The 12,878-nt window shown below is 41.5% G+C and overlaps 1 protein-coding gene across 5 annotated transcripts in view; it reads left to right on the top strand.

Annotated features, from left to right (window-relative positions):
- LOC124115123 (tropomodulin-like) overlaps positions 1–11,012 on the top strand; it is a 42,469-nt gene extending 31,457 nt beyond the window's left edge. For all 5 annotated transcript variants that reach the window (XM_046475950.2, XM_046475948.2, XM_048395156.1 and 2 more), the window contains exons 5-10: positions 1,892–1,978; positions 2,649–2,779; positions 3,092–3,199; positions 6,149–6,292; positions 6,473–6,620; positions 8,329–11,012. In XM_046475950.2, the coding sequence (XP_046331906.1) occupies positions 1,892–1,978; positions 2,649–2,779; positions 3,092–3,199; positions 6,149–6,292; positions 6,473–6,620; positions 8,329–8,357 (647 nt within the window). In that variant the 3' untranslated portion in view covers positions 8,358–11,012. The remainder of the gene's footprint in view (positions 1–1,891; positions 1,979–2,648; positions 2,780–3,091; positions 3,200–6,148; positions 6,293–6,472; positions 6,621–8,328) is intronic.
- The last annotated feature ends 1,866 nt before the right edge of the window (positions 11,013–12,878 follow it).

Here is a 12,878-nt window from a genome sequence, read left to right as displayed (position 1 = left end):
ACTCTCGTCATAATTACCCACGTAGTACACTCTCGCCATACTTACCCACGTAGTACACTCTCACCATACTTACCCACTTAGTACACTCTCGCCATACTTACCCACTTAGTACACTCTCACCATACTTACCCACGTAGAACACTCTCGTCATAATTACCCACGTAGTACACTCTCGTCATAATTACCCACGTAGTACACTCTCGCCATACTTACCCACGTAGTACACTCTCACCATACCTTCCACGTGGTACGCTCCCACCATACTTACCCACGTAGTACACTCTCACCATACTTACCCACGTAGAACACTCTCGTCATAATTACCCACATAGTACACTCTTGCCATACTTACCCACGTAGTACCGTCTCGCCATACTTACCCACGTAGTACACTCTCGCCATACTTACTCACGTAGTACACTCTCGCCATACTTACCCACATAGTACACTCTCGCCATACTTACCCACTTAGTACACTCTCACCATACTTACCCACGTAGTACACTCTCACCATACCTTCCATGTGGTACACTCTCACCATACTTACCCACATAGTACACTCTCACCATACTTACCCACGTAGAACACTCTCACCATACCTTCCACGTGGTATGCTCCCACCATACTTAGCCACGTAGTACACTCTCACCATACTTACCCACGTAGTACACTCTCACCATAACTTCCATGTGGTACGCTCCCACCCTACGCTCCCACGGAGTTCACTCTCGCCATAACTACTATGTGGTACGCTCCAACCATACTTAACCACGTAGTACACGCCCACCATATTTTGCATGTGGCACTTGCCTTGTAGTAGAAGTTATCTCCCTTACGGTAGGTGTCCATGTGTTGTCGACACACTGCACTACAGATCAGTATGTATCAGTGTATAGAGTTACCTTCGACCCGTGAAGATCCCGGAGTAGAATAGGTCTTCAGCAACCCATACTTGCCATAAAAGGCGACTATGCTTGTCGTAAGAGGCGACTACCGGGATCTAGTGGTCAGGCTCGCTGACTTGGTTGATGCATGTCATTGATCACAATTGCGTAGATCGATGCTCAATCACAGGTTTGGCTGGTCCAGACTTTATTATTAACAGACCGCTGTCATATAGCTGAAATATTTTTGAGTGCAGCGTTAAACAAACAAACAAACTGAGTTACCTTCCTTCCTATATATCCATGTGTTGTGTTTGTGGGTCGACACACTGCTCTACAGATCAGTATGTATCAGTGTCCAGAGTTACCTCCCTTCTTAGACCTCCATGTATTCTTTCTGTGGACACACTGCACTACAGATCAGTATGTATCAGTGTCCAGAGTTACCTCCCTTCCTAGATCTCCATGTATTCTTTCTGTGGACACACTGCACTACAGATCAATATGTATTAGTGTCCAGAGTTACCTCCCTTCCTATGTCGACACAATGCACTACAGATCAATATGTATCAGTGTCCAGAGTTACCTCCCTTCCTATGTCTCCGTGTGTTTTGTCGACGCAATGCACTACAGATCAATATGTATCAGTGTCCAGAGTTACCTCCCTTCCTATGTCTCCGTGTGTCTTGTCGACGCAATGCACTACAGATCAATATGTATCAGTGTCCAGAGTTACCTCCCTTCCTATGTCTCAGTGTGTTTTGTCGACGCAATGCACTACAGATCAATATGTATCAGTGTCCAGAGTTACCTCCCTTCCTATGTCTCCGTGTGTTGTGTTTGTGTCGACACACTGCTCTACAGATCAGTATGTTTCAGTGTGCAGAGTTACCTCCCTTCCTACGTCTCCGTGTGTTGTGTTTGTGTCGACACACTGCTCTACAGATCAATATGTTTCAGTGTCCAGAGTTATTGCGTTTCCTACATGTGTACTCCATGTGTTGCAGCTGTTCTGGGCTTCCACAGTATGCTGACCCAGACTCAGTACTACGCCTCCTTGCAGGACGAAAAGATCAGTGAGGGCGGCTTCACAGGTAGGTTACCCTCGTACACTCAATCGCTTCACATAGACTCATCATACGGCAGAATCCCTACCAACCTGTGCTTGTACAAGCAGTTCAATGAAGCAGTTGACTCACTGCTTTGGTTCATTGCATGTCATTGTACCCGGCAATGGGGAAATGTTTGTTCATAGTATCAGTCACTGGTTTGTCTGGTAAATATTGATTATGAACAGGCTGCCGTCATATAGTTACACATTAACCAGCATTCTACTATGATATTGAAGAATCCGTAATTCTGATTGGTTAAACAGAGGTATCCATTATCCTTTTGACCCCCGACACTGGGACTACATCAAATTTAGAAACCGAGTAAGTTTTTCTCCTAATTAAGCCATACACACTTTATCACATTAGCTAATATTGAAGCAAAAGGACTAGATTAAAGTTTTAACAGGTCTCAGAGACTGCTATTGTCTTCACTGGACTCTTGCTCTTGGTTGCTCTTTCAATGGAACCATAATTTAGGAGCAAAGTCAAGTCCACATGAATAAAAATGGTAATGTCTCTTAGTTTTGTTTCAAATCTCTCTGTTTGGAGGACAGTCTGTGTGAGTGGGGGTCTTCCTGTGCAAGACTATGCTCCCCGGTTGTTCTGGTCATTGTTTCTCAGTCCGTGTTTAATACAAGTGCATTGGATGCAGGTCATGCTCGAGCCCAGCAGTTCAAGGCCGTCCCGGACGAGCCCTTGAATGACACCGACATTGAGAAGAGCATAGAGCAGCTGAAGAGCAATGATGCCAAGCTTATACACCTTAACCTCAATAATATCAAGGTGAGATCAGCTGGACAGTCCATGTTCAGTGTGTATTATACAAAACTGGTTTGTGTGGCCCTACCTGTGAATTAGTCTGCTCTGTTTTTTGGAACTGTTTACTATTAGCTTAAAGGAAATAATGACACAATCATTTTAAGAACTATGATAAAATAGTCTTAAGAACTATTTAAGAAGTGTCATGAAGACTTTGTGTGGCTGTTATAACAACTATTGTATACGTGTTTTGAGGGTTTGATTAGGATGTTCATGGAGAGCCAGGAGTGTTGAAACTGAAACAAATCAATAGTCGCGTGTGTAACTTTGTTCCAGAATCTCTCCATCGAGCAGTTACTTAATGTATGCGAGGCCCTGAAAACAAACAATACACTGAAGATCTTCGAGATGGCAGGTGTGGCAGCCACCGACAAAGTAGCCAAGGTATACCCCCCTCACCACAGGTTCAAATAGTAGCCGAGTTATTGTCTCTGACGGTACATGATTAATGGTAGCCGAGTTATTGTCTCTGACGGTACATGATTAATGGTAGCCGAGTTATTGTCTCTGACGGTACATGATTAATGGTAGCCGAGTTATTGTCTCTGACGGTACATGATTAATGGTAGCCGAGTTATTGTCTCTGACGGTACATGATTAATGGTAGCCGGGTTATTGTCTCTGACGGTACATGATTAATGGTAGCCGAGTTATTGTCTCTGACGGTACATGAGTAATGGTAGCCGAGTTATTGTCTCTGATGGTACATGATTAATGGTAGCCGAGTTATTGTCTCTGTGAAGGTACATGATTAATGGTAGCCGAGTTATTGTCTCTGACGGTACATGATTAATGGTAGCAGGGTTATTGTCTCTGAAGGTACATGATTAATTGTATCAGGGTTATTGTCTCTGAAGGTACATGAGTAATGGTAGCCGGGTTATTGTCTCTGATGGTACATGATTAATGGTATCAGGGTTATTGTCTCTGAAGGTACATGATTAATGGTAGCCGAGTTATTGTCTCTGAAGGTACATGAGTAATGGTATCAGGGTTATTGTCTCTGAAGGTACATGATTAATGGTAGCCGGGTTATTGTCTCTGAAGGTACATGAGTAATGGTAGCCGAGTTATTGTCTCTGAAGGTACATGATTAATGGTATCAGGGTTATTGTCTCTGAAGGTACATGAATAATGGTAGCCGGGTTATTGTCTCTGTGAAGGTACATGATTAATGGTATCAGGGTTATTGTCTCTGAAGGTACATGATTAATGGTATCAGGGTTATTGTCTCTGTGAAGGTACATGATTAATGGTATCAGGGTTATTGTCTCTGAAGGTACATGAATAATGGTAGCCGGGTTATTGTCTCTGAAGGTACATGAGTAATGGTATCAGGGTTATTGTCTCTGATGGTACATGATTAATGGTATTAGGGTTATTTTCTCTGAAGGTACATGATTAATGGTAGCTGGGTTATTGTATCTGATGGTACATGAGTAATGGTATCAGGGTTATTGTCTCTGAAGGTACATGATTAATGGTAGCCAGGTTATTGTCTCTGATGGTACATGATTAATGGTAGCCAGGTTATTGTCTCTGAAGGTACATGATTAATGGTAGCCAGGTTATTTTCTCTGATGGTACATGATTAATGGTAGCCGAGTTATTGTCTCGGTGAAGGTACATGATTAATGGTAGCCGGGTTATTGTCTCTGACGGTACATGATTAATGGTAGCCGAGTTATTGTCTCTGAATGTACATGATTAATGGTAGCCGAGTTATTGTCTCTGAATGTACATGATTAATGGTAGCCGAGTTATTGTCTCTGACGGTACATGATTAATGGTAGCCGAGTTATTGTCTCTGATGGTACATGATTAATGGTAGCCGAGTTATTGTCTCTGACGGTACATGAGTAATGGTAGCCGGGTTATTGTCTCTGAAGGTACATGATTAATTGTATCAGGGTTATTGTCTCTGAAGGTACATGAGTAATGGTAGCCGGGTTATTGTCTCTGATGGTACATGATTAATGGTATCAGGGTTATTGTCTCTGAAGGTACATGATTAATGGTAGCCGAGTTATTGTCTCTGAAGGTACATGAGTAATGGTATCAGGGTTATTGTCTCTGAAGGTACATGATTAATGGTAGCCGGGTTATTGTCTCTGAAGGTACATGAGTAATGGTAGCCGAGTTATTGTCTCTGAAGGTACATGATTAATGGTATCAGGGTTATTGTCTCTGAAGGTACATGATTAATGGTATCAGGGTTATTGTCTCTGAAGGTACATGAATAATGGTAGCCGGGTTATTGTCTCTGTGAAGGTACATGATTAATGGTATCAGGGTTATTGTCTCTGAAGGTACATGATTAATGGTATCAGGGTTATTGTCTCTGTGAAGGTACATGATTAATGGTATCAGGGTTATTGTCTCTGAAGGTACATGAATAATGGTAGCCGGGTTATTGTCTCTGAAGGTACATGAGTAATGGTATCAGGGTTATTGTCTCTGATGGTACATGATTAATGGTATTAGGGTTATTTTCTCTGAAGGTACATGATTAATGGTAGCTGGGTTATTGTATCTGATGGTACATGAGTAATGGTATCAGGGTTATTGTCTCTGAAGGTACATGATTAATGGTAGCCAGGTTATTGTCTCTGATGGTACATGATTAATGGTAGCCAGGTTATTGTCTCTGAAGGTACATGATTAATGGTAGCCAGGTTATTTTCTCTGATGGTACATGATTAATGGTAGCCGAGTTATTGTCTCGGTGAAGGTACATGATTAATGGTAGCCGGGTTATTGTCTCTGAAGGTACATGAGTAATGGTAGCCGAGTTATTGTCTCTGTGAAGGTACATGATTAATGGTATCAGGGTTATTGTCTCTGTGAAGGTACATGAGTAATGGTATCAGGGTTATTGTCTCTGAAGGTACATGATTAATGGTAGCCGAGTTATTGTCTCGGTGAAGGTACATGATTAATGGTAGCCGGGTTATTGTCTCTGAAGGTACATGAGTAATGGTAGCCGGGTTATTGTCTCTGAAGGTACATGAGTAATGGTAGCCGAGTTATTGTCTCTGTGAAGGTACATGATTAATGGTAGCCGGGTTATTGTCTCTGAAGGTACATGAGTAATGGTAGCCGAGTTATTGTCTCTCTGAAGGTACGTGAGTAATGGTAGCTGTGTTGTTGTCTCTGAAGGTTTATGATGAATTGTAACCAGTTCCCCATTCATCCCCTAATGCTACTGAAGGGGAAGACCAATGACACAGTGCTTTTTTCTCAAGTAATGTCAGTGTTCTTCCAGCCCTTATCTCTTAACCTGGAATTGTTGTAATTGTTGAAATTGATAAATTTCTGAAATTTTGTTCCCAGAAATTAGCAGAAGCACTGTCCGAGAACAAAACACTGCGGACAGTGAATGTGGAATCCAACTACATCAGCGGGGAGTGTTTGGTGGGGCTGATGCGGGCAATCAACACCAACCAGGTCGTCACAGAGTTGAGAGTCGCCAACCAGGTGAGTGGAGATGAGGGGAGGGGACAGTAAGTGATGGGGCTGGGGACTGTAGGTGATGAGGGTGGAGACAGTAGGTGATGTGGGTGTGGACAGTCATTACACATCTCACAAAGGAACACTAAAGAGCAGCATACCTTAAATATCAGGATCCTTTCTTGAATCTACTCCTTTTTTCCCCAGAAACCTGAGCTGCTTGGCAACCAGGTGGAGATGAACCTGTTGAAGCTGATCCTGGCGAACAACACCCTACTTCGGTTTGGTCTAACCTTTGAGTTCCCTGACCCCAGGTTTCGGGTCATAGACAAGTTGAAGACCAACTATGATGCCTGTGAGTAGCACCGGCCAGTTAGTCATTGTCAAAATATGCCAAGATTCCAATTGAAACAAACATGTCAAATGTGTATGGCAATGTCAAAATGTTCATTAATGTCGCAGTTGTGTGATGTGATCATTGTTTGACATCATCAGTTATTCAGTTGTATCACCAGCATGTGATATCAGTTACATCTCCAGTGTGTGATATCAGTTATATCTCCAGTTTGTGATATCAATTATTTCTCCAGTGTGTGATATCAGTTATTTATTACTTGCCCTTGAAGAGATCACCAGTTTAATAAACATACAGCTGTATTACACATTGTGTAATACCAAAACGCGTGCTTATTTACTCTCGAAACACGTTTCACAAACAAATATTGAAAGCTCTCAACATCCCTTGGCTTATTCAACAACATTGTGTGTGGAGTTGATATCACTGAGAGGAGCTTATGCACACTCTATGACCCCAGCAACCTTGTTGCTAGGCTGATGTCACATGGCATTGTTTCGCCGATGGATCGTGCAACAAAATTCCACAATTTACGTCATCGAGTATTGTGATGTGATTGTAAACTTTGAGGTACAAGGCCTGTTCCACAAGGCGATCGTATTGTAGCACAACGACAATCGTTAGTCTAAGTTAAAGTATGTGAGTTGCAATAGTCTTAGCCCTACGAAGCTCATTTCTGGTGTCCCCCGCCGTGATATTGCTGGAATATTGCTAAAAGCGGCGTAAAACCATACTCACTCACTCACTCACTTACTTAGCCCTACGATAATTTTGTTGAACGGCTGCCTGAATTCTAAAGTAGGACCGTTGTATGGTATTTAATTCATACATTTCAACTTTTGACGTGTTTGAAGTATTATTCTGTTAAACTCAAATTGACTATGCCGTGGATCGTGTAGGTGTCAGCCTATTCATACTCAACAGTATAATTCTAAAAACGTTATAAATGGCAAGTAATAAATATAATACTAAACTCGCTCCCGTGTAAAACCAATTTTATGAAACTCGTAAATAGTTGTGGTATCTGACTCACTTTTGCTCGTCACATACCACAACTACTCACTCGTTTCATAAAATTGGTATTACATGGGAGCTCGTTTAGTATTCTATATATCTCCAGTGTGTGATATCAGTTACATCTCCAATGTGTGATATCAGTTACATCTCCAGTGTGTGTGATAACAGTTATTCTGTGTACCGGTGAAAATCCAGGTTAGAATTGATCATCAGCAACCCATTAGGGTGGTTGGACTTGCTGACTTGATCATCTTACCCCAATTGCATAGATAGATGTTCATGATGTCAATCACTGGATTGTCTGCTCCAGACTCCATTATTTACAGATCACCATCATGTGGCTGGAATATTGCTGAGTGCAGCGATAAACATCAAACAAACATTTTTCAGTGATATTCACATTGTGTGACATCATCAGTCATTCAGTGATGTTAACATTGTGTGACATCAACAGTTAATCAGTGATGTTAACATAGTGTGACCAATGGGGAGACAACTGAGATGGGGGTCACTCACAAGTAATAATGGTAATAGCCCACACCCAAACAAATGTATGAGATCGGCCCTCAGGACAACAGTACCCCTTGTTGTGCAACAAGTGGATCTCTGTTTCTTATTTGTTTTGAATACTTCATCCCTACAGTTGCTGGCAACTAATCTTACTTGACATCTTTGCTGTCTTGTTTTGCAGTACGTAAGAAACGTGCCGGAAAGGAATGAAGCCCTCACCGGCCTGAACACCCAGAGGGTGTCATTGACCAGAACCTAAAAGAAATTGGCTATTCAGATAGACTCTTGAAGAAAAGAATTACAAAGTCAAGTTTCTTCACAACAGTTCCTGACCACACTATTACAGGAATGTTCAGACTTTATGTAATGCTTCGTAGATTGTGTGCGACCATGCTTGCATTGTGCAGAGTTCCCTCCCTTGGATGATTTTCTGGAGTAACCTCCCATTGAACATTGTTGAAGAAGGATTCTGTGAGGATTTCTTTATTCATATTACCTGCTGCCTACTTTATTTATTTGCTTCATTAGTTTCTGTATAGGGCATAGATTTGTAGATATCATTTTTCATTTATACATGCTAATGCTGAGCCATTGCCATGCTATGTGTATTACAATAAGGTTATGTCTTGAGTTTGAACAAGACCTTGTTAAACCAGAAGAAAGATGTTCTGTATTTGAAGATCATGATTTTCGGCCTTTATTTATGAAGTCACACTCTAAATAATCTAATATTCAAACTTACTGATATTCCTGGGAATTTGTTTAATCTCAGATAGGCATGGATCAGGCTGTTTTTAGTATTTAGCAGCAGTGATGACAATGTGATAGCGACTTTGATTTAACCCTGACCAATGCCGTGTGTGGTACAGCTGATGAGCGCTGTGGTCATTTCAATATCTGTACATAGATATTACATATATTAAGCTTTTACAATTGTTGCATAGGATGTCGTTTGAACCAAATTGTTTTTTTAAACTTTGTTTACTTATTAGAAAATAACATTCTAATCATGCTAATGATACTATTCTCAACCAGAGGTTCAGCATGTTTTATTATTTACAATTTTAATGTTATTTGACGATTTCTAGTAATGATTTACTCAATTGCGTGTACACAGATAAAACAAATGTGTAACTATTTTTAAAATTATACATTTGTGATTAAATGTTGGTTACAGAAATGAATACTTTTTGTACACAGAGTTATGTGTATGTGTGCATCCAACCACTTTAACACCCAACTGTTTCCTCGCAAGGGCTACAGGTCATAATGTATTTTACATGATGCATGCTTATTGCCTGTCCAAACCACTTGTATTGGTGTATACAAAGCTTCAGACAGCCCATGTCATTGATGTGTCAGTGTGTTTGAAGTGTCTGGCTGCCTTCGGCGTGGGCAGGTCTGGGGAGAGCAGTACAGTTACGTGCAATGCATGATGACAGACTACAATAGGCATAATTGATGAACTTTCTCAACTTTTTATATATTTTATAAATAAATTTCATATGAATCCAACCATGACACCAAGCATACGTTTTCAGTTCTTTCTTTTTCAAAATTCATGTCAAAATTATGAGGTTATTCACTGTTAAGGAAATGTAGTGAGGTGTGGCACTGCCTAATGTACTGTACATGTGCTGGCGGACTGTGGTGTTGAAGGCGGGGCAGGGCCTGCCCACACCAGCTCACCATCAGGGTTCTTAGTGCAATGGATAGTGCAATCAACACAAGTTGAACAGTAAATACGCAGTTTTCATATTGACTCTACATTATTAAGCTGTCTTTGGTCTGTGAGTTAAGTATCTCTATATTCATTCATGTTTTCTCTGTGATGAAGAAACAGTTATGTACTGTTAGGTTTTCTCATTCTTGCTCTTTTTACGCTTGGCATATCTGTATTACCTTCATGAAAAACAATGTTGCTTAACATTTCTGGGTATGTGTTTGGTTTTGAAAGCCAGTATATTTAAGAAGATATGTAGACAGCACTGACTTTCCAGAGTAGCATGTTGGTGCCACCATTTTGGAAACATCTCCAGAAGTTGTGTGGCTGTGGAATGTGTGGTCACAGAGTTTAGCAAATGTGCAGGTTGCCACTTCACTGTAGCAAGAACTGGCCTTGCAGAGATCTCGGGTTCTGATGATGAATATTTAGTATTAGATCACTCCGCCCTTCACTTGCTGTCTTCACCATTATCATTTCTTCATTAAACCATGTTATATCCATACTCAGGGCCTTCCAGTTAAGTGTACAGGCCCAGATCAAGAGTATTGACTGATGTTTCTTACCTATTGTAGACATGCTTTCTTCTTTTAGAATCTCAAAACCATTTCTGTAGAAGTATGATTTTAAGAAAACAAAAGACTTAAGGCTTACAATGATTATTTCTGGCTGTCAATTGTAGAATGTGCTTCATATGGCAATGTTGGAGACTGTCAGTTTGTCGTGGCCAAAGTCAGTCTGAGTTATCTGCCCTTGTCAGTTGACATAGGGGAACATTGCTTTTTGTTTTTTGGCCTGGAGCTGGGAGTTATAACAATCATAGAATGACTATTGACACAAAAAAATCATTCTACAATTTGGTATCTCAAATTGCTTGTTGAAAGACACTGTGGAATGAGGCTACTCTTCCAACCAAACACCTGTGGAAAAAAGGTTTGCCTGAAATATATGTGACTGTTTTTTGAATGGCATGCGGAAGATGGCCAAGATGGTTGTTACCTGCACCCTGAGTGTGGTGTCCAATGCATCTCAAGTCTACATATGCTAGAAGTCTTTTTGTTTTCTTGCCAATGGTTGTGCTGAATGTAAAGTACCTTCTACAGTATGCATCTAACTGGTAATAAACAGTACATCCCGTAGAAGCCCTGTCTTGTGATTACTTGAAGTAGTTTACTCAATTGTTCAATACCATAAGGAATGGTGGCTAAACCAAGGTGTGTGGATACTCCAGTGAAAGACTTGATGAGAACCAAATCTCAACTGTGACCTGGCTCAGTGTGTGTCACTGTACCAGACTGAAAATCCAGGCCCCAAATTTTAAATATAAAAATATATCTGGTTTGGTAGTTGTAGCTGAAATGAATATATGCTTTTGATACACAATCCCAGCATTGCTCATGAGTAATTGGAGTGGACAGCTATTTTCAGTATTGTGTAATGGGGCTCAAACCCAAGCTCGTCTAGCCTGTCCAGGAAATTGATCAGAACAGAATCATGAGGTTGAATATAAACTACACTACATTGTGGATAACCTAACTGAGAACCAACACTCAACTGCGACCTTGTGTGCCATGGTTCTACCAGAGTGGATGGATGCTCAGACTATTAAAATTGTTGCACAAAACAAGCATATATAATCCTGCCAGACAATTCATATCGCCTCACCTGCTTGAATTAACGCGGAAACTTAAAAGAAACCGTTGAGCCTCCCTGGTCTAGTGGATAGAGTGTTTGCCCTGAGAGCAGCAGGTCGGTTGTTAGAATCCCGGTCACATCATACCAGAAGACGTTAAACGATGGTACGTGTTACCCTGTCTGGCGCTTGGCATTAAGGGGCTGAAAGTACTGGTTGGGTGGAGTCAGTATACTGTTTCTGAGTGAGGTATCCATGTTAAACTCCTGCATGGTATCTCAGTGAGCAAGCACTATAGAACCGGCAATCGTCCGGACTAGTACAAGAGTAGGCGTACGCACGCACGCACGCACGCACGCACGCACGCACACAAACACATGCACGACCCGATGTAAGTGCAATAATCTTGAACACGACGTTAAACCCTGTTTCACCTCACCTGCTTTGGATTTGTCTTTGTGCTCTGAGCCAGCTGACCGTGGTTACAGATTATTGTTCAGTTCCTGGATATGCATGGAATGCACGTGCATCGAGCTGCCAAGCTGATATATACCTCTGCTTATACAACCTACTGTCACGTGTCCCCAACTAGGCATTCTTGGGTATACCTGGAAACAGTAATGACGTCGTGTGATCTCAAAAGTATACGAACTGCTATTGGGGTATACCAGGAGTAATATATAGAGCGACTCTATACAGGAAGATGCATTTGGAGTTGGAGCTGTAGCTGTACACAAAGGTGAGGTGAAGTGAAGTGGGATTGAACGTCGCGTTCAAGATTAATGCACATTTATAAATATGGTACTTGTTGTTACCCTGATGGCGCTCGGCATTAAGGGAATAAAACAAGGACTGGTCGGCTCGGAGTCAGTATACAGTGTTTGTATACGCGCATGCACGTCGCAAAATAAGTGCAATAATCTTCAACGCGACGTTAAACCCCACTTCTCCTGACCTCACCTCACCTCAGGAACTAGATATTCCCCTTGTTACCGCGACCCGTGATGTATAATAGGTCTTCAGCAACCCATGCTTGCCGTAAAAGGCGACTATGCGTGTCGTACAAGGTGACTAACGGGATCAGTTGGTCAGGCTCACTGACTTGGTTGATGCATGTCATTGATCCCAATTGCGTGGAGCGATGCTCATGATGTCAATCACTGGATTGTCTGGTCAAGACTCGATTATTTACAGACCACCGTCTTATAGCTTGGATATTGCTGAGTGCGGCTTAAAACAACAAACAAACCTAATATTACAACGGATTCCTCTTCGTCTATTATATCCTTATTACGTCTACATGAAGCACGGGTGGAGCCAATAGCAGCAACACATGGTTTGGAGGTGTTGGACACTCAAGTCAAACACTGGACGT

This window comes from Haliotis rufescens, unplaced genomic scaffold (assembly GCF_023055435.1).
Source record: "Haliotis rufescens isolate VD_foot unplaced genomic scaffold, xgHalRufe1.0.p SCAF_14, whole genome shotgun sequence".
In the NCBI taxonomy this organism is placed as follows: Eukaryota; Metazoa; Mollusca; class Gastropoda; order Lepetellida; family Haliotidae; genus Haliotis; species Haliotis rufescens.
The sequence above is the reverse complement of the archived record's forward strand: the minus strand, read 5'-3'. Positions and strand labels throughout refer to the sequence as shown.